The sequence below is a fragment of the Nilaparvata lugens genome, chromosome 2 (assembly GCF_014356525.2).
Source record: "Nilaparvata lugens isolate BPH chromosome 2, ASM1435652v1, whole genome shotgun sequence".
NCBI classification, from domain to species: Eukaryota; Metazoa; Arthropoda; class Insecta; order Hemiptera; family Delphacidae; genus Nilaparvata; species Nilaparvata lugens.
Genome location: NC_052505.1, coordinates 3033665 through 3056859, shown reverse-complemented (window position 1 = coordinate 3056859; position 23195 = coordinate 3033665). Strand labels below are relative to the sequence as shown.

Here is a 23195-nt window from a genome sequence, read left to right as displayed (position 1 = left end):
TTCTCAAATAGCAATCTTGAACTTTGAATAAAATCATTTTTGCCCTTCCCACTAATGTTTTATGGCGTTTTTAGAAGATCCCGTTATTTGCGTCATCCTGTACTCGTTGGTTCATCCCGAATTATGTATCTAATTATTGTCAATAAACGAATATAAAATAAGAACAGTAGCAGCATCATATTGCCCACGAAGCCGTGCTCGGAGAAAGTGTGGAGCGGAGTCTGTAGCAAGCATGCCCTTAACAAGTATTGTGTGAAAAAGCTCTAAAGCCTGGTCCACACGTTTGCCCAGTCACTGGCCCAGCTAATAAGCTTGGTCTTGCCATCAACACTACAATATACAGAGTGGTGCAGAGGAAACGTATATTTTTCGAACCGCTAGTACTCGGTGACGAGAGGGGGTATTGCCCTGGAACAAATATTGGCAGACGGCCCAAACTATGCCATTTCAGTTGCTACATCGTGTTCGCTGTCGAGCAGTTTTTAGAAACAATGGGCCATATGAATAAAGTTGAGCATTTGCTTATACTTCTAAAATATGGAGCATTTGCTTCATTTTCTATGAATAAACGTGAGCAAAACCTTTTGCTCATGCTCATCAAAAAAATAGTTTGAGCATTTGCTCAAAAGTAGAAGCTTTTGCTCAAAATTGTATGAATAAACTAGAGCATTTGCTCCATAGTTCAGGAGCATAAGGTAAAGCTTATTCATATAGAAATGAGCAAATGCTTATGTTTCTACTTAATGCTCATGAGCAAAACCTTATGCTCCATGCTCTTGCTCATAAGCAGTTGCTTTGGTTTTATTCATATGGGCCAATGAATCTGTAGTCACAGTGCAACGCTATTCCGTCAATATTTCAGAGTTGGGCGTCAGGTAAAATGCAGTATATCGCTCGGGCATTTTACCTTGACGCCCAACTCTAAAATATTGGCGGAATAGCGTTGCACTGTGACTACAGATTCATTGGCCCATATGAATAAAACCAAAGCAACTGCTTATGAGCAAGAGCATGGAGCATAAGGTTTTGCTCATGAGCATTAAGTAGAAACATAAGCATTTGCTCATTTCTATATGAATAAGCTTTACCTTATGCTCCTGAATTATGGAACAAATGCTCTAGTTTATTCATACAATTTTGAGCAAAAGCTTCTACTTTTGAGCAAATGCTCAAACTATTTTTTGATGAGCATGAGCAAAAGGTTTTGCTCACGTTTATTCATAGAAAATGAAGCAAATGCTCCATATTTTAGAAGTATAAGCAAATGCTCAACTTTATTCATATGGCCCATTGTTTCTAAAAACTGCTCGACAGCGAACACACGATGTAGCAACTGAAATGGCATAGTTTGGGCCGTCTGCCAATATTTGTTCCAGGGCAATACCCCCTCTCGTCACCGAGTTCTAGCGGTTCGAAAAATATACGTTTCTTCTGCACCACTCTGTATATTGTAGTGTTGATGGCAAGACCAAGCTTATTAGCTGGGCCAGTGACTGGGCAAACTTTTCGCCCACTTGGATGTAATGAGTGGTTTACGTGCGTCATATTGAGACCGAAAGTGATTGTTTTCTGGCCAGCCGGTAAAATTTTTACGGCCCTAGGGCTGTAAAATAACCTTGAAGTCAGCTGATTCTGATTTGATGTGAACGTGTTTACAAAATAGTTTATGAAACGGAATCAGTTTATGCTTCTAGAATTGAATAAAGTTTTTGCAATAAGATACTATCATTTTATTTGGATGAATGAAATACAAATGAGATATTATAAACTATTCAAATTCAATTTTCAGAGTATGATAGAATCTAACCTCAAACCTCCTAGTAAAGCGTTTATCACGGAACATGGTGGATAAACGGAATCATTTTATGCTTCTAGAATTCAATAAAGTATTCTGTAATAATATACTATCATTTTATTTAAATGAATAAATACAGATAAGATATATATTATAAACTATTCAAATAATTCGATTTTCATAGAAGGATAGAACTTCTAACCTAAACTTCCATTGACATTCAGATCACATCAGATTGGCCGAATTTCAAGTGTGCTAAAACAGCTGATCAAAAACTTTTCAAGTGTGATAAACCAGCTGATCAAAAACTTTTTCAAGTGTGATAAACCAGCTGATCAAAAACTTTTCATTATTTGTGTTTATCATTCAATAATTAAAACATTATAATAATATCATCTTATTGTCATTTGGAAGAATAAAAAGTATAAACCAACCTCTTACATAATTGAACATAATCTTTTAGGTTATTTAGACAAATCAGAATAAAAAATAAAAATACTTGGACAATTTTGATATTCAGATTTGCTAGAGCTATGACCTTCCACTTTTGCTTTCGGAAGTGCTTATAATAGACAATGAGAATAATTATTATTCTCATATATATATTGTTTATTTTTCTGTGTGGCGAAAAATTACGTTCTCACCATGGGCAAAAATGTTTTCGGCTCTCAATCTTTTCTAGTCCTCGGCCTACGGCCTCGGACTTGAAAACCGATTTCGAGCCAGAAAAGTCTCATTTTCGGCCCTAGGTGCGAAATATACTATTACACTCTATTTCAAGCCTGAGTAAATTTGAATACTTTTTTAATTTCAACCTTTTTCCTCTCTACTATCTATCACTGGAAAAACTGTAAAGCCCGGTCCAGACGATCAAGTTTACCATCAGTGTTTTGCTCAAGCAAAAGACGGATGTAAAATTGCGTCCACACGCATCCGTCTTATGTCGTCCGTTTTCCTATTTTTGTTCTCTCAAGCTCAGTTCTTCATCAACTAATAATAATAATAATAAATTTTATTAACCAATCATATCAACCAAAATAATAATATACAATACTGCAAAATCTTGTACTAATAAACTTATACAAATCAATGAAAAAAGGTCCATCCCTCTTTAAGCATAAGCTTGTGCTGAGGGATGAGTCGTAAGAGCAATTACCTTATTACATAGAAATAATAAATGAACAAAATAATAGAATATATAACTATATCCGGTAGATGAGTAATAACATAGAGAAACAATAGCGTAAGTAGATATCCCATGGTATAGGGAATTTATGTCGCAACTTTTACTGTTATCTCAAGCCGATTACTGTCGATTATTGTCGACTTTTACTATTTTGACCGGGTAAGAGTGTATGAACTGCACAATATGAAAGATTACCAGCGTCATAAAGCTTCACAGGAATGAACTACGTGGACTATCAGCTTGAGATAACAGTAAAAGTTGCGACATAAACGCCCTATACCATGGGATATCTACTTATGCTATTGTTTCTCTCTATGGTAATAATTATATCGTATTTTTTCACTGATTCAACTGGTTAATGCTATATTTAACAACATAATGACAAAAATATTACTGTTAATCGCTAAATGGCTTTGTTTACATGTCATATCTCGAGACACAGTGATTGTAAATGGATTGAAATTTTGTAGATAGTATTATTATCAATAATATAGTACATCTTAATATATCATGATAGTAAATCATAATATCAACATCAAATTCTGAGAGTATCATGAGAATCAAGAGAGAAAAAAGTGTTAAATGGCGTATACAATCGACAAAAAAACTTGGTTATTTTCAAGTACTCGCGAGGCATTTTATTAATTTGAGGGCGCTGAATCCGAATCTGAAATCACAATTTATCTATCTCCATTTTTACGCGATTTAGGTTTTGGTGGATAGGCAAAAGACGGACGGTTTGATGGAAAAAGATTCCCGGCCGATACATTTTAAGTTTGACGACTTAAGCTTGAAGACCGACCGATCCGTTTTACCGTCCAGACGCAACGACTTACATGCTCCGACTTTTGCTTGAGCAAAAGACTGAAGCTAAACTTGAGCGTCTTGACCGGGCTTAAATGTTACAGTATGACAAACCCGTCTTATTTCGATTCCACAATGAGATTAGATCCTACAAAACGGATTATCTTCAAATTTGTTTGGTTTTCAATAATTCATGGGACTGTAATTGTGGCGTTCCTTGTATTAACTTTCTACCAACAATATGTGAGAGTAAAGCAAAGCTAGTTCATAAAATGAATCCAAAAAATTCCTCATAGAATAGATAAGTATAGTGAGATCCACGTTATGACAGTGGAGAAAGACAGGAGAACAATGTTGCCGAACCTCTTCCTTGCCACTGCCTTCTATAGAGCAAAGCCGATACCGATATATCTGAAGTAATATAACCTGTTAAAAAATTATACTTTTCCTCCACCTACTGTCTAAAGTACTTACTTTACTCCCTGAAACCTAATACTAAAGTGTCACTTTTTCGCTCTCGGTAGTAAAAAACAGAAAAACTCCCTAGGGAGTAAAAGTGACTCCATTTAAATAACATGGGGAGCATCTCTATTTTGAAACTTACATTGTAATAGGTTAGAAGGTCAAAGCTCAGATGAGAAAGCATAATAGAGGTGTCTGTCATTGAGTCAACTGAATTCAATACCACAACCAGAAATTTGATTAACTCATGAAATATATGTTTGTATGATAATTATTATATTCTTAATATTAGTAGACGATAAAAATTTATACAATTTTTAAAATATTTTATTCTATTCAAAATACCAGCCAACAAATATTTTTGATCTGCAATTCAAATCTAAACCGCGTGATCTGGAGTCAGCCATTTTTGGTAGCTGCTCAGCTGATATAATTGTTACAACTTTTGCCGATAGATAGCGAAATCGGCAGTGCCAATCAGACGACCGTTTTTTAGGTTTTAGATTTAGGTTATGTTGTTAGGAAGAATTGTCACCAATACGTAAGTTATTAGAATGATTTTATTTGCAGTTTCTATAAAAAAATGTAGATGGAGGAAAAATGTTGTGTACATCACGAGCGAAAAATACTTTTTCTCCCTCAGAAAAATTGCTGCCCTCGGCTTCGCCTTGGGCTTCAAACTTTTTCCCACAGGGAGAAAAAGTCGTACTTTTCACTCTAGATATACAAATAACTATTATTCGTGAAGAAAATATATTTTTCAATGATTAAAAAAATTAAGGCACCCTAATTTCAAGTTTTCTATACATTTCAAGGTCCCCTGAGTTCAAAAACATTATTTTTATAATTGAGATTAAAAATTTTAATAATCAATTATATTTCTACATTGATCTGGTAACATTGCTGAGCTAGAAACGGATAGCGCTATCTGTTTTGTCGGATGATAGACAAGGATAGCAACACCAATGTTAATCAAATACTGCCATTAGAACGTGGACCTCACTATAGAGACAGGATTTAACTCACCTTGTTGTCGCCTCTTGGTCCACATGGTATATTTGAATCGGCTGAAATCAAACCAATAACTTTATTAATATATGAATGTTTAGTTTAGTTTAGTTATATATAAACTACTAATAGTTCTGTGAACAGTAGACCTCGCACTCAGTAAGTTACATTGACCTGTTGTTATGTTTTCTCAAAAATTGATAAATAATTTATCAATTTAAAATGTTTAGAAAAAATCCTAAATAAACATAGAGCTTTCTGTCCTATCGTACCGTGACGTGTCGTCCCGGAATGTGAGTGTGAGCGCTGTTATCAGGTCTGACTGCACGTGTCTCACTTTTTGAGAGCTGGTTACTGTGCGCCCACGTCCAGATTTGAATTTGAATTAGTTGAAACAGATAACATAATTAATATACTCAAGAAAATGAAGGGGAGTAATAGTGCAGACGTCTATGACATTAGTCCTAGGATGCTTAAACTCAGTCTTGATTATATTATAGATCCTCTTACACACTTAGTTAATAGTTCAATCCTTGAAGGTGTTTTTCCACAAAGCTTGAAGATGAATAAAGTTCTGCCCATATATAAAAAAGGCTGTAGATCAGATTATAATAACTTTAGACCTATTAACATAACCACTACTGTTTCAAAAGTACTTGAAAAGGCTCTAAATGATCAAATTGTGGATTACTTCGAAAGAAACGATCTTTTCAACAATTCTCAGTTTGGATATAGGACTGGGAGAAATACGGTTAGAGCTGCAATTGATCTATACAGGGATTGTCTGAATTCTTTGGAAAACAAGAAATTTACTCAGACTAAATATTGTTTGACCTGTCAAAAGCATTTGACACTGTATCGCACAAATTGTTGCTAGATAAGCTTGCATTTTATGGCTTCCAGGAAAGATCTTTGAGACTGGTAGAATCTTATTTGGGGGATCGATTCCAGAAGGTTGTTTTTGAGGAATCTGAGTCACAGTATCTACCTGTATCCCATGGCGTGCCTCAGGGTTCTATTTTAGGGCCTATTTTGTTCATCGTCTATATAAATGATCTACCAACAATTGTAAACCCTCCAGCCAAAAGCTATTTGTTTGCGGATGATCTGTGTGTTTTTCTGAGCTTTCCCACAGTAGTTTCATTGAGTCAAGCTTCCCAGGACTTGGCTGATTCGATCGAAAGCTGGTGTAATTCAAATTTATTATGTGTAAACTCTGATAAAGTTCAGAACTTGACTATCAGTTATAATAGAAGACTGACTATGAATGAGGAGAAAGAGGCAAAGTGTCTGGGCTTCACACTTGACACTTGCCTTAGTTGGTCCCAGCATATTGACATTGTTGCTAGCAAGCTGAATAAGGGAGTCTTCTTAATTAGAAAACTGAGGTCATATGTCAGTTTGGATGTTTTAAAGGTGATTTATTATGCTCACATCAATTCTCATCTGTCATATGGCACCATACTTTGGGGTTCCAGAGCTTACAGTGGTAGACTTTTTAGAATACAGAGAAAGGCTATCAGACTGATTTGTGGGCTTTCTAAGCGAGCACAGTGTGATGAGCATTTTAAAATTCTGGGAATATTGACTCTACCTTCAATATTTGTTCAACAGAGCCTTATTTATGTTAAGGAGAATTTGGAGAAGTTTGTGGAGCAGGGGGTAGTTCATAGCCATAACACTAGAAATAGGGGTAATTTGACTACTTATCGGTATACCTATTCTAGTACACAAAAAACATTTCTATTTTTATCAATAAAATTGTTTAATTCACTTCCTGAAGATCTTAGAAATATGGAGAATGGAACTTTTAAAATTCATATGAAACGTTTCTTAGCAGCTAACCCTTTAAACAAGATTGAAGATTTTTATACATTAGCTAGGAATATTCGGTTATAAGTTGAAAATCAGGTGACATATTATCATAGGGTACTGATAGTGTAACTTACTGATGTAATATATTTTTATTTTGTATCATGTTGTATATATTTGACACTTGTATTGTATCTGATGACCTCAGATATTGCTGCAATCTCTCTCTCTCTTGGGTTAACAGCCGTAGGGCTGGTTGGCAGCAGCTCTCCATGCTTTTCTGTCGTCCGCTTTCCGCTTCAGCTCGTAGTATGATCCACATCTCATATCCCGTAGCAATTGTTTCATATACTCCAGCCTAGGTCTTCCTCTCATATTCCTTCCCTCAACCATTCCCTCCATTATCCTTGTCAGTAGAGTGTCACGTCTGATGATGTGGCCAATCAGCTGTGCTCTTCTTTGCTTGATCCACTTCAAGAAGTTCCGGTTCTCTCCCACTCTTTCAAAAACTTGCTCATTTGTAATCATATCTCTCCAACTGATCTTCATCATTCTTCTGTAGCACCATGCCTCGAATGCAGCCAATCTTCTTTCCTCTCTCACCCCCATTGTCCACGCCTCACTTCCATATGTTGCAGTACTCCATACATACGTTTTCAACATGTTTTTTCTTACGTCGAGACTTATGTTTTTTGAGGTGAATAGATTTTTCTTCTTATTGAAGGCAATCTTAGCCTGGGCAATTCTGCTGGCAATGTCCTTGCAGCTTCTTCCATCACTTGTGATTTTGCTACCCAGGTAATTGAACTCCTTCACTTCATTTTACTACCTCATTCCTTAACTTTACTGCTGAGCTGTTCTCTCCTGTCCTGCAACATATTAGCACTTTGGTTTTATTGCTGCAATAAAGATTCTATTCTATTCTATTCTATTCATACGCCAATATTAGAGTAAAAATCAGACTAAATTCATCATAAATCAGCTGACAAGTGATTACACAGATGTGTGGAGAAGCCAGTCTATTGCTGTATTTCCATAAGGTCTATAGTTTCAATCAGTTACTTGTGGATGAGAATACTGCGTGAGGTCTACTGTTCACAGAACTACTAGTAGTCCACTAGACAGCTAATTTATGATGCATAATAATAATAATTCTATAGTCTGATTTTCACTCTAATATTGGCGTATGAAGGTGGCTCCTTTTTTCCTTTTATATTATCCTTGAAATTAAAAATTTCCAAAAACCTTGTAGCCTATATACGTCGACGCGCAATTTAAAAAGGTACATACCTGTCAAATTTCATGAAAATCTATTACTGCGTTTCGCTGTAAATGCGCAACATATAAACATAAAGATAAATGCAAAAACCGTCGACTTGAATCTTAGACCTCACTTCGCTCGGTCAACAAATGGACCAAGTACAATAATTAATTACCTCCAGCTTGTAGAAGAACCCTCAAGCATCTTGAGTTTTCAGTAGTTGACGCTGCATGAAGGGGCGTTCGACCCCATGAGTCTTGGCTGTTGATGTGGGCCAGTTGATCGCCCCTCAGCAGATCCTCCAGGAGTTCGGCATTATCCCACAGGGCAGCCTACAATATCAACAAAATATTATTTACATATCTAATAACAGAGTATGGTGTTACAATTCATATAGTTCATTTGACAATCTATACATTATATTCATCTTTCAATAACATGCATACAACAAAATGCCGGTGAAAATATAAGTTTCGCCACACTGCACAGAAAGCAGCTGTTTTCCAATCCCTACGTAGATTGAAAGACATAGTTTGCAGACGACTCTCGTCTGACGTCAGAACAGGTTACTTTCCGGCCTAGGCCGGAAAGAGTACCCTTTCCAGCCGCTAACATTGAACTAAGAAAGGTGATCAAAAAACAGCAGATAAAAAAACTTTTCATTATTTGTGTTCATTATTCAATAATTAAAACATTTATAATGATATCATCTTATTGTCATTTGAAAGAATAAAAAAGTATAAACTCAACCTCCCACATAATTGAACATCATCTTTTAGGTTATTTAGACAAATCATAATAAAAAATAAAAATACTTGGACAATTTCCTGATATATTCAGATTACCTCAGATTTGCTAGAGCTATCACCTTCCACTTCTGCTTTCGGAAGTGCTTAGTAAACAACTATTCTCATATATATATATATTGTTTATTTTTGTGTGTGGCGAAAAATAGCGTTCGCACCATGGGCAAAAATGTTTTTCCGGCTCTCAATCTTTTCTAGTCCTCGGCCTACGGCCTCGGACTTGAAAACCGATTTCGGGCAGGAAAAATCTTATTTTCTGCTCTAGGTGCAAAATATACTATTTTTGTTTAATAAAATATAATTGATTATTTTAAACGATAATGAACAGTTGATATTACATTAATAAACCTGTATCAGCTACCGTCTATAGAAGGCATTGAAAAAACAGAGGATCGGCAACGTTTTTCTCCTATCTTTATCCACTGTCATTATAAAGTAGACCTCACTATAGTGGCATGTTTCCTATTGTGGATGAGTATATCACACCGTTTTTGAAGCAGCTCCTGATTCATCAATATACTTCAGCAAGCACAATACATATGACTATACACCATGAGTATCCCGAGATCCCTAAATAGTCGCCTGCAGTGATCCCTGGTCGTGATGTCAGGGCGTTTATGTTTGCTGATGATCTAGCAATACAAGTCAAGTGTGAGAAATTATTTGACAACATAAATATCCTTAATTTTATCAATGCAATTATCGAAGACTGGACAGCTGCAAACTCTCTTTGCCTCAACAAAGACAAAACACTGTTGTTAAAATTTGATTTAAGTGATCGATGTGATATTAATCATGTGAAGTTTCTAGGCATCACATTACAAAATAATTTAAAGTGGGAAAAGCATGTCAGCTTACTGTGTAGTAAGGTGTCTAGAGGTATTTTTATGCTTAGCAGATTAAGGCATATTATTAGTCTTGATGTGTTGATTGCTGTTTATCATGCATATATTCAGTCTCATTGGGCATATGGCATTGTTGCAAGGGACAGAGATTCAAATGTGAAGAAACTTTTTATATTACAAAAGAGAGCTATCAGAGTAATTTGTAATAAGGATAGTAGAACCCATTGTAAACCATTGTTTAAAAGCCTAAGAGTCATGACAATTACTGCACAGTATGCTTTTGAATACATGATGTACACAAAGAAAAATGTAAACAGTTTTCCAATTAATAGTAATGCACACAGCCATTTTACTAGACATGCTACAGCACTCAGAAGGACTCGGTGTAACTACCACTTTATGTTGAATAGTTTTGTTGAGTTTGGAAAAAGAATGTACAATAAGTTACCAGTTGAAATAAAAGAGCTTGAAATTAGACAGTTCAAAATTTGTGTGAAAAATATTTTAATTGACTGCTGTCCTTATAGTATAAATGACTTTATGTAATGCATAAATAATGAGATGTAATTTGTAATTTTTATGACCTGTGATATATTGATGTAAAATTTGTTTTAATTGACTGCTAACCTTACAGTTTGAAATACTAAATGATATGATGTAATTCTATGACCTGTGATAAATTGTGATTTTTTGTATATTTTTTGACGATGTCTTGCATTATTGTTTTTAATGTTCTGACAATAAACGAATCTTGAATCCTGAAGCTGGAGAAAAATGAAATTATCCTCAGAGCCTTATTTTGCAGTAGCAGCACATCGTGAACAGCTGGTGCGTGGGCAGGTCATACATGATGTGGCTTTTAAACAGTGAATGATAAGAAGGCCACAATGATAAGATTGCGATAATGATAATCATGGCCATGATAAGACTGTTTTCATCCACCACATATCTCAGGTAATTTAATAGCACTCTGGACAGTTTCCGTCAAACTTTGTGCACATGGTGATTCCAGCTTAATCTCTTATTCATCCAGAATAATCCTAACAGATTCACTGGATCTGAAGCAACTGGTTGGGAATGTTGAAATTGTGCCAGTGAAATTATTGGGATTCTGGATTGACAGGAAGCTGAAATGGAATGTACACATCACTCAGACTTGTACGAAACTTTCAAGACTACTTCATCTGCTCAGAAAGCTGAGATATGTGGTGACGATGGATTATTTGCTGACAGCCTATCACTCACTGTTCCACAGCCATATAACCTACGGGATTTTGATTTGGGGGCATGCTTTGACTGCATGGACGTGCTACTGCTTCAGAAAGAGGCAATCAGAACATAACCTTCTCGGACCGCCTGGAACATTGCAGGCCACTCTTCAGAAAACTGATAATTATGACAATGTTCAGCCAGTACATGTATTGCTCATTAATATATGTAAAAGACAAAGTGGACAGCCTGAAGAAACGGAGTAGCGTACATGTTCACCAAACCCGAGGTGCAGGGAACTTAAATATACCCCGTAGCAGACTGACGGGGACCCAAAGGAGCTTTCACATAGCGGCTCTTAAATTGTTCAATCAGCTCCCCAGGTCTGTGAAGGATGCTGAGAAAAATGCTTTCAAACGCACGATAAAGAAGCGACTGGTAGAGCGGCCCATCTATTCGCTGACGGAGCTGGAGGATGAGCCTTTATTCCCCAACGATGTCCATGGTCTTAACAAAATCTGAGGGGAAGTGCCCCTCGTCTTCCTTGAGACAGTCTGTCTGGTCATCCCAGCTAACGACGAAGGATTCAAGTATCAAGTGGTTGTATTTTCAAACGAGCAAACTAGGATGCTTATTTTATTATTGACCGAGCGAAGTGAAGTCCAAGATTCAAGTCGACGGTTTGGCATTTCTCTTAATGTTTAAATGTATATATGTTGCGCATTTACGGCGAAACGCGGTAATAGATTTTCATGAAATTTGACAGGTATGTTCCTTTCTTAATTGCGCGTCGACGTATATACAAGGTTTTTGGAAATTTTGCATTTCAAGGATAATATAAAAGAAAAAATGAGCCTCCTTCATACGCCAATATTAGAGCAAAAATCAGACTATAAAATAATTATTTATCATAAATCAGCTGACAAGTGATTACACAGATTTGTGGAGAAGCCAGTCTAGGCACTACAACTGCAATATCTGAATTGTGTGACAATATAAACCAACTTTGGGAGGAGAAAAATACTGTTAAGGGACTGTTTATAGATCTTCAAAAGGTCTTCGACACACTAGACTGGAACATCCTAACTCTGAAATTGAGAGAATTGAAAATAGAGGGAAGAGCATTGGAGTGGATAGAGGACTACCTCACCAACAGAAAGCAGTATGTGGAAATAGTGCAGCACAAGAAAACTGCTCTTATAAACTACAAATCCTCACTCAGAGCAGTGTCCCGGGGTGTGCCCCAGGGATCCATCCTTGGGCCACTGCTGTTCCTTGTCTACATCAATGACTTTCCCAAGGAAATTGACAACAGAAACAGCTGCATATTGTTTGCCGATGATACCACTATCTTGATACCATCGCAGAAGCTTCAAGACCCACACAAAATTGTCGAGACAGCACTGGAAGAGGCCACAGATACTTGCAATAGACTGAAGTTGACCATTAATAGGAAGAAGACAGTCCACATCAGATTCACTCCAATCAAAAACAACCCGGATGAGAGACAAACAAATGATGACTCAATGATGACAGACTGTACAAGATTCCTGGGGATAACAATTGACTGTCACTTAACATGGAGAAAACATATAGAGCTGTTATGCAAGAGGTTAGCATCTGCCGTGTATGTTATACGAAGAATCAGAAACATATCAGAGAAAAGTACATCATTCATAGCATACCACTCACTCTTTGCCTCACATTTAAGGTACGGTATTGTTGCCTGGGGATCGGCATCCCAGACACACCTTGACAGAGTCCTGACAATACAAAAGTGGGCCTTGAGGACGATATTGGAGAAAAACATGATGGAGCACTGTAAACCATTATTTGTGGAGAGTAAAATACTCACAGTAGTCTCATTGTACCTGCTCGAAACAATAAATCTGGTTAAGAGGAAAGGCCTTACCACAAGACAGGAAAAACACTGCTATGACCTTCGAAACAACAAGAATCTTGACTTGCCACAACAAAGACTGAAGAAATACAGCTGCTCACCAACATATGCAGGATCATACTTTTTCAATTTACTGCCGCGTGACCTGAAGGATATGGATGACGAGGCAGCATTTGCCAGAGGCCTGAAGTCATACCTATTGGCCCGACCCTACTATACAGTATCAGAGTATGTTGAAGAGCATACATTTCAACATATACGACATGCTCATGGAGGAAATCACCTGCCGTGAAAAATAATGACGACTCCCCAGCCTTCAGACTGTCAGGAGGACAAATACAAGTAACAAGTAACAAGTATTGCTGTATTTCCATAAGGTCTATAGTTTCAATCAGGTACTTGTGGATGAGAATACTGCGTGAGGTCTACTGTTCACAGAACTACTATTTAGTTTTAGATTGTTGGCAAGAAACTACAACCTTCGATTATGGATGCGTTCAGTATCCACAGTAAAAGTTAAGATACCTAAACGTATCCATAAGCTACAAATTAGCTACTTCTGTAAGTCTGTCAGACTTCCCTTGCCTGTTCCACAGTGACACCTCTGAAAAAATAGGCTAATAAGTTTGGTGACAAAAAAGCATTATTCTCAATTGCTTTACTAAAATAATATTGTAGAGAGAATCTGAAGTAAAAATGTATAATGTATATATTATACTGCTCCTATAAAGCATTATCCTCCATTGTTCTACTGAAGTAATATTGGAGAAAGACACTATAAGAATAAAATGTATAATAATTATAGAAGTGATGTAACATTTCCACATCAATTCCTGTCTTACCTGGTGAAGCAATCGTCCAGGGAAATCCTCTTCCTCAGGAGTAGAAATATCCATTTGTTCATTAGAATTCTAATACCTTTATCTACAAAAATTAAAAATTTGTTGAGTTCTCAATAAGCTAGCTGCTAGTTAGTAGATCCAGAATCCTATGGATTCTTTGATAACATAAAAATAGCTTTTATTTATTTAATTGTTGGTGTGGATCAATCTGTAATTTGAATGTGACTGAATAAATTTTAGAAAAAATTCAAAAAAGAAAAACTATTCTATTGAGTAACCATCAATAATTAAAATAACCTCACCAAGGTATCACTATTTTCAATAACTATAGGTTAAATCACTGATTCAGTGAATTAAAGTCTATAAAATCCATTAAAACACTGCATTGAATTATTTTTATTTAATTTCAACAAATCTAGAGTTAGTATTTAAAAAATCAATAAAATTTGCACAATAGGTAGCTAATATTGTAACCTAATTTTGCGTTCAGCCATAGGATTTATTGAAATTTAAAACAAAAGCAACTGTATTGAGCAGCTGTTTGCTTCTGCTCTATGAGGAGAATGTCTGCTTCATATATATTAATTAGAAGTTGATAGTTTAAATCAACTGTATTTAGAAAAAAGTATTCAGTTGAAATGTAAAGTTATTAATCACTTTGAAATGAATATCATTTTAATTGAAACAATAAACTTTCTTGAATGTTTTTGAGTCACTCCTACATTTGGTTGGTAGTTTGGTATCATATCTTGTCAGCTGTGATGATCATGATTTCTGTCTGTGGTTGCCAAAGTTTTTAGGTTATATTTTGATGCCAAATAAAAAGTTTACTACGCCTTTAAACGTTTCTTAAATCAATATTCTTGTTGAAAAAACTATTCTTGGTTGTATTGACCTTTTTTTGTATTGTATTGCAAAACTTGGACAATTTTTCCCTGTAGTTGTACCTACATTACTTGTTTACAGAAGAAAAGTCTTTTACAAAGACATAAGATTACACAACACTAGTCTAGAGTATTAGTTGGTGAGTATTGCTTTTTATAATGTGTCTCTTAACTCCCATGAGTTTTTTAACTAATAATATTAGTTATTATAATATATAATAATATTCTATATATTATATAGAATTTGACGCCATCTATCTAGTAAACTGGTTATGAAATGTAGATGGAGAAATCAAGAAGTTTCTTATCGTGAAATACTCTTCTTCTCTATATTATGATTGAAGCATGCTGTTATCATTTTAATTTTTATGGCAAGATGTCTTGAGGCTGCAAAAAAGGGCTGTAAAAATCCTAACAGGCAGCGACCATCTTGTCCACTGTAAGCCCATATTTGCTCGGTGTACTGACGGTCATCAGCCATTACATCCTCCTACGCTTTTTGTATGTCAAGAGGATAAACCATACTCCAGCTGCCTGTTGTGACATCCACTAACACAACACCAAGCGCAGTAAGCTGTTTGATGTCCTCAGGAGACGCCTCCATCGACCACAAACCAGTTATAGGATTTCTGCCCTGTAATTCTTTGACTAGCTGCGTAATGGTGTGAAGCAATTGGATGAGGCCGCCTTCAGGAGAACCGTCCGGAAGCTACTGTGTGACAAGGCATATTACAGTGTAAATGAATATTTGGGTGATAATTTGCATTTTTTCTGAAAGCGCGTTCAGTGGATCACTGCCATCTGAAATATTAGGCTCAACTCACACTATACCTTATACCTCCTCCTTCTTCATCCATTACCCATACTTGTGGGATCGATGGCGTCATTTCACAATAAAATTCAAAAACACTAATTTATCAAGATGGCAGCGATCAAGATAGAGCACACTTAGTTAACATCTAAGGCCTTGCTCTTTAACTTACTGGAAAGTTAGCCAGATAGTATTTGAGACAGGTCATCGTTTAAAAACTTCTATACATCATAATAAGCCCTGGCTCTCAAAAAACCGGTCACAACCCTCTCGAACTTGCTGGTATCCAACTGCTCCACTCCTGTTGAAGTAGCGGAGAGCTGCACTCCTGTAGCATACCCGCGATCTCTGGAGGCGCACCCTGGGTGTGTCAATCAGCACTCGATGCCTGGTGTTATGGTGATGTACATCAGTCCGAGTCAACAAATTTTGTTGATATACATGAGGCAGAGAAGAAGGAAGTGGCTGACTTCTGTTAGGATACCCAGCCTAACAAAAATGGGCTTGCAATGTGCATGATGTTCGCTTGCAGTTATAATCCTAGTAGCTTCAGTATGTCCACAACCTTGGCTGAATGACCCCACATGAGTGGACCATAGGAGAGATATGGCAGTGGAAAAGTGCATGATACACCATGACCAGATATGCCTCCGTCACCTGTCCCCTCAGCTTGAGCAACAGGAAACAGATTCGGGACAGTCTCCCAGTCATCTGTTGGATGTGGCTAGCCCAGCTGAGTTTCGAACCCAATACAAAGCCCAGCAGCTTCACCGGTTCCTGTTCTTGAGGCAGACTTCGCGACAAGCTGCAGATGATGTTTTGCTTCTTGCTCTCATTCATTGACCTGGAAGTTGAAGACCGCAGATGCTCCGCTGACATCTCCAACACCTGTTGAAGGTCAATGCCACACTGGTTCGACTCGAATCGTACGACTCCAGTCGAGAATACTCCAGTCTCTCGACTTTACGACTCACTTGATCATTTTCACTACTTCAGTTCCATGCTACTCCATTTTCTAACTTTACTCTATTAAAAATATGAGATCTAATTCGTCAGTAATTAGCATGTAACAAATTTCATAATAGTCAATGCCACACTGACTCGACTCAAATTGTACGACTCCAGTCGAGAATACTCCAGTCTCTCGACCTTACGACTCACTTGATCATTTTCACTACTTCTGTTCTATGCTACTCCATTTTCTAACCTTACTTTATTAAAAATATAAGATCTAATTCGTCACTAATTATCATGTAAATAATTTTATCATAATTATTATGAACATATTGTCTTATCTATTTCTCATTATTTTCTTATCTAGAATGATAAAACATCACTTTCATCAAACATAACCTCACTTGCATTAAAAATGCAGGGTACTATGCAACTCAAGTCGAGGCTCGACCAACATGTCGAGTCAACGCTCGACTCAGTCTCACAGTCGTGAGGTCGCGTGGACTAGAATCATAGAGAAACAATAGCTTAAGTAGATATCCCATGGTATAGGGCGTTTATGTCGCAACTTTCACTGTTATCTCAAGCCGATAGTCCACGTATTTATTTCCCAAAAAGCTGTGTGACGCTGGTAGTCTCTCATATTAATTAATCCTTAGTTGAATTAATGAAATTAACGTTTTGGTAGGTTGTTAGTGGGAAGGATATTTTGAATATTCTTTCCAAAGAATGGACATTGATATGTCCAAAGCTCCGCCAATTTATGTAGATGCATAACAATATTATCTATAGCTATTACCAATTGCTTTTTTCATATCATATGCAGTTCAAAAATCATTTTCTTAGTCTACATTATGTAAATTCATCTGTAATTTTGCTGTATTGTAAGCTTTGTATATAAGTGTAAAAGCCAGTGTATATATTGTAATCTACATAAATAAAGTACTCAATCAATCAATCAATATTGTGCCGTTCATACTCTTTCACCCGTCCAAAACAGTAAAAATCTACAATAATCGATAGTAATCGATTTGAGATAACAGTAAAATTTGCGACATAAACACCCTATACCATGGGATATCTACTTACGCTATTGTTTCTCTATGCTAGAATCGACTGGTCTGAGTGTCACCATTTGAAAACACATGCTGCGTAGAGAAGAGACTAGAGTCGCAGTTTCTTCTCGACTTGAGTCGCGTAAGTGTGAGTTGAGCCTTACAGTTTGTGTTGAATTACGGTACGTGTTTTGATTTTTTGAGGCCACCAATCTCACAAGTGTTGGTCATGGATGAAGCAGAAGGTATTAGGTATTACAATAAAGATTAAATATCGAGGACAGAGCTTCGCTGTGGAGTACAAAAGCATAAAAAATTTATTACGAAAGAAGAAATTATAATAACATTCATTCAGAGATGTTCTATCTGATAACAGTAAATTGAGATTAATTCCCAGAGGAATGCAAAAATTTCCCTCACAAAGGCCCAGTTGCCGGTTAAATTTCAATCCTGATTAACTTCACGTGAACCTAACCAGAGAAGACCATTTCAGAAAGATGGATCTACTGGAATGAAAATAACCCGGCCTTTTCGCAACCGGCACTAAGTACCTAATTGAATGATTACAAAGGTTCAACAGCTGAGTCATAATTTGACACAGTCCCACACACATGAACTCGCTCACTCACTTCATCACCAACATACGACGAAATAATTATTATTATCAGCTGTTTTTCCAAGGATAAATAATAATTATCCTTTTAATGTCCTTCAGCGAGTTTTCCCAGGGATGAGACCTAGTGCAATCGAATCTTTATATTATAAACCTACTACGTTATGAATAATTTAGTGAGAATCGTTAGAGCCGTTTCCGAGATCCTGTGAAATACAAACATATAAACATCCAAACATATGAACATCTAAACATATAAACAGATGTTGCTCGTTTAATAGTATAGGATTGATTCGATTACTAATTTCTATAATGATATTTTTACTTGCGTCATTCTCTATTGTAATTGATCGGTATGAGACTAACTTTTGGATTCGTTTCCCAGGTCTACAGGGTAATTCAAAATGGCTACAGAAGTTCCTTTCAACAAGCAGCTTAGGAAAGCTACAAGAGATGTTCATGCTATGAGTGATGCACTTGTTAATGCGAAGCTGGCTTTTGGTAATTATTTCAACTATTTGAAAAAAAAATATTCTATTTCTAAAATTTTGACATTAGTTATGTCTAGAGAAGTGTGTTCATGGTTTCTGCTTTGTCTGTGGAATTATTAGCCTGTTCTCTCAACATTACCATAGACTATTTAAACAGATCTGTGACATTACTTAACTTATTACTCATTCTTTTAACATTATTTTGTTGTTCAAAATACAAAATAAACGACAAACCCCCATCTTGCAAGTTTCAATAGATTAACTTTTAAAATGTTATCTAAATTTGGGAGAGAAATAGTACAAGGAGTATCCTTATTTTTTCTCTCCAAATCAGTGCTTCTTTGTGAAAAAATATAAGTAAATAAATAAATAAATTTTGTTTTTATTAGGCTTGCTGATACAAAGCAAATGTCATTTAAATTGAATTCTGGTTGATGTTTGTTAGATATTGAATAAATAATACTTTTCATATCAACCAACCATCTTTATTTTTAATACATTCAAGACTAAACTGTTATTAACGTTCTGGTAACTAATGTATTGAAATCATATGATAATAAATATCATCTGTAACAATGTTAAATCTAAAGAACCAAAATGAAATGAATTTATCTTTATTAACTTCATAGTACCATTTTTAATAATAAATATCATCTGTAACAATGTTAATCCAAAGAACCAAAATGAAATGAATTTATCTTTATCAACTTCATAGTACCATTCTTACAGAACATGAAAAAATAAACATAAAACTTACACTATGAACAGAGATGTTGTGTAATTTCTTCATATTAAGGTGGAATAAAAGAGATATTGTCAGTTCCACATAATTTATTCCAGACCAAACTTTGATTCTTCAACTCATGATGAGGCCTTAAGTACATTGAAACTTCAGTTTGGGCTTGAATAAATCATGTGGAACTGACAGTATCTTGTTTATTCCACCTTTAAGTAATCATTATTGAAATCACTCCTCCTAGGAGGCTGGGTTCGCGTCGAAGGATGGTTTGTCTCACATTTACAAAGCTTAACTAATGAATTCAATTTTAAAAATGAAGTACAAACAAATCCAACTGCTTCAAAATACATGTTATAATTACTAGCTTCCTTTCATATCATATCATATTTTTTATTGCACTTGAATTTTGTACTTGGTATTTTGTATACTGTGACAATGAATCTAAATTTAAAAATCTACTGAAAATAATTGAGGACTGAAAATTTTGTGAAGTGAACAACTACAACAATGAACTTATTTCGGACTTTGTGAAATTATATCTAAATTTGGGAGAGGAATAGCACAAGTTTACCTTATTTTTTCTCTCCCTATCATCTTGATGATGTACTTATTTACTTATTGTATCAATCTATAAAGAATAAAGAATGTTGTCAATTTCCTCATATAGGTTAACGACAGTAAAATATATTTAATTGTTCATTATCAAGACAAATCCTTCTAATATTTTTTGTATAGAATAGAATAGAATATTTTTATTCGTCCAAGAACAATTACATTGCATGAGACATTGTCAAGATAGTTATAATATTCAATTACATCTTAATATACTTCTATACAATATAAGTCATAATAACATCAAAGTATACATTTTTAAAAAGTCATAATACATTCAAATATTCACTTCTCATAGTACTCTTTCAAGCTGTAAAAGGGATTTTTGACTAGAAAATTGTAAAGTGCATCTTTAAACTTTAAAAAACGGGAATTGTCTTATTTCTTGAGGAAGGTGATTGAAGAGTCTCAAACCTAAATTTACATGGCTTCTTAAGGTCTTTGATAACCGTACTTGTGGTGTATGCAAATTTGCATAGCTTCTTGTATGGTGTGTGTGGATGTTTTTGTTGCTGGTTAGATTTGTTTCCTCAGACATGTAATAGCAGGGTGTATATGTACAAACAAATAACTGTCATTACTCTACTTTTAATAAAAAGTGGCTTACAGTGGGCTCTCATCTCTGAATTGGTTATAATTCTAATTGCTTTCTTCTGTAATAACAAAACTTCGGATACTCTTGCACAATTTCCCCATAGAATAATACCATAATTCAATATAGAATGAAATAGAGCATAATAGTTACTTATAAAATAACTTTCAGCTACATGGTATTTCAAAGTCTTTAACAAATAAATAACCTTTGAAAGCTTACTACATACTGAATCTATGTGGTCACTCCATGTCAAATGATTGTCAATCTGAACCCCCAGTAATTTAATTTTTCTGGAAACTTGGATCTGGTATTCAATGAATAAATGGCCTCTTGTGTTTTTGACTCATTGATGACAAAAATATTAGCTTTGAATCATATGACAGCTTGATTTAAATCAATGTAGGTGGTTGGTGGATGCTATAAAATGAAATAGAATAATTTCTTTTGAAATTTTGCCCGCTAATCGACAACTTTCTGTTTCGTTCCACAGCCATGTCGGACAATTCCGTTTGGGCCGAAGGCCTGCTGGTGTTCTACGAGATTTTCCGCTACCTCGAGTTGGCCATGCATCGACTGCGCGACACGCCAGTTGGCGAACTGCACATAGAAGGCATGGCCCGCTCAGAGGCCTTTGAGCGCGACCTTGACTTCTATCTGGGCGCAAACTGGCGCCAAAACTACAAACCGCGAGACAGTGTTGCCAACTATCTGGCGCATCTGCAGCGCATCGAAAGGGAAGACCCGATCAGACTATGCGCCTACGTCTACCATCTTTATATGGGTCTGTTTTCTGGCGGACAAATTCTCCGTAAAAAGAGGAATGTCACCAAAAAATTCCGATCTTTCGCGTATTTCCTGTATTCTAACGATGTGACCACAGAGGCAAAACGGAAAGGTGGAGATGCCGTCACAGATTTTGGGGATAATTCGGTCTATGAACTGAAACTTAAACTAGTCAAATCTATGAACTCCATCGCTGCAAACATGGATGAGAAAACTAGGATGGCTCTAATCGAGGAAAGTAAAACTGTTTTTCTTTTGAACAATTCACTGGTGAAAACTGTGAGGGGTGCCGATGAAGTTCTTTTGAGAAGACTGATTGTTTTCGCTATCGTTGTAGTAATACTCATGATATTGTTCTTCGTTTTCATTGCCAAAGAGTAGAACTGATCTGAAAATCGTATTTATATTTTTATAATTAATTGAATGAAAAAGACTAAGAAATTGTCAAAAACCACAGATTTATTGATACTTGGAAAGACCGGTTTCGGTTGTTACACCATTGTCAATCTCTGATAAATTGAGAAAACCGAAACCGGTCTTCCTAATTATCAATAAATTGTCACAAAGTAAAATTGTGACGGAAAATATTGTTAAATAATAAATAATATTATTGAAAGACGCTCGGCTATCAGTAATGCTAGCCGACCGCGGAGATAAGGGAGGTACCGATGGCGCACCATCTTCCGCGCATCAGGACGATTTCCACCGCCTCTGGCGGCGGCTCAACTCCATCCCCTCCACTTTGGGGGAGTATTTAAACGCCGGACGAGCCCCAGTCCAGAGCATTCCGCTCACAACCTTCCTGCTCCTGGTACAGCGGCCCGTTGGCTGCCGTACGTCCCTAACCTTCCATCTCCTAGGGCACAGCGGACCGTTGTCTGCCGTCCCTGTCCTCCATCTACCTAGGGCACAGCGGACCGTTGTCTGCCGTCCCTGTCCTCCCATCTCCCTAGGGCACAGCGGACCGTTGTCTGCCGTCCCTGTCCTCCCTTTCCCCAGGGCACAGCGGACCGTTGTCTGCCGTCCCTGACCTCCCATCTTCCTAGGGCACAGCGGACCGTTGTCTGCCGTCCCTGACCTCCTATTCTTCCTTTTCCCCAGGGCACAGCGGACCGTTGTCTGCCGTCCCTGACCTCCCATCTCCCAAGGGCACAGCGGACCGTTGTCTGCCGTCCCTGACCTCCTATTCTTCCTTTTCCCCAGGGCACAGCGGACCGTTGTCTGCCGTCCCTGACCTCCTATTCTTCCTTTTCCCCAGGGCACAGCGGACCGTTGTCTGCCGTCCCTGACCTCCCATCTTCCTAGGGCACAGCGGACCGTTGTCTGCCGTCCCTGACCTCCCATCTCCCAAGGGCACAGCGGACCGTTGTCTGCCGTCCCTGTCCTCCCATTTCCCTAGGGCACAGCGGACCGTTGTCTGCCGTCCCTGACCTCCCATCTCCAAGGGCACAGCGGACCGTTGTCTGCCGTCCCTGTCCTCCCATTTCCCCAGGGCACAGCGGACCGTTGTCTGCCGTCCCTGACCTTCCATTCCCCCAGGGCACAGCGGACCGTTGTCTGCCGTCCCTGTCCTCCATTTCCCCAGGGCACAGCGGACCGTTGTCTGCCGTCCCTATTCTTTCTTTTCCCCAGGGCACAGCGGACCGTTGTCTGCCGTCCCTATTCTTCCTTCTCCCCAGGGCACAGCGGACCGTTGTCTGCCGTCCCTATTCTTCCTTCTCCCCAGGG

At 37.1% G+C, this 23195-nt stretch overlaps 2 protein-coding genes across 3 annotated transcripts in view; one reads left to right on the top strand and one right to left on the bottom strand.

Moving 5' to 3' along the window:
* The window catches only part of LOC111056054 (leucine-rich repeat serine/threonine-protein kinase 1), a 236411-nt gene extending 221987 nt beyond the window's left edge, over positions 1-14424 (bottom strand). The window contains 3 exon segments of the mRNA XM_039420334.1: positions 5274-5314; positions 8504-8660; positions 13931-14424. Of these exon segments, the coding sequence (XP_039276268.1) occupies positions 5274-5314; positions 8504-8660; positions 13931-13984 (252 nt within the window). The 5' untranslated portion in view covers positions 13985-14424.
* A 274-nt stretch (positions 14425-14698) lies between these two features.
* On the top strand, positions 14699-21988 carry LOC120348808 (heme oxygenase 1-like). 2 transcript variants are annotated; one of them, XM_039420332.1, is made up of 3 exons: positions 14699-14954; positions 18633-18748; positions 21175-21988. In XM_039420332.1, the coding sequence occupies exons 2-3, from the start codon at positions 18652-18654 to the stop codon at positions 21846-21848; spliced, it is 771 nt and encodes a 256-aa protein (XP_039276266.1). In that variant the 5' UTR covers positions 14699-14954; positions 18633-18651; the 3' UTR covers positions 21849-21988. The 2 variants fall into 2 exon arrangements, with proteins under 2 accessions (XP_039276266.1, XP_039276267.1); XM_039420333.1 differs by having other exon boundaries at positions 14707-14957; positions 18631-18748.
* Positions 21989-23195: the final 1207 nt, after the last annotated feature.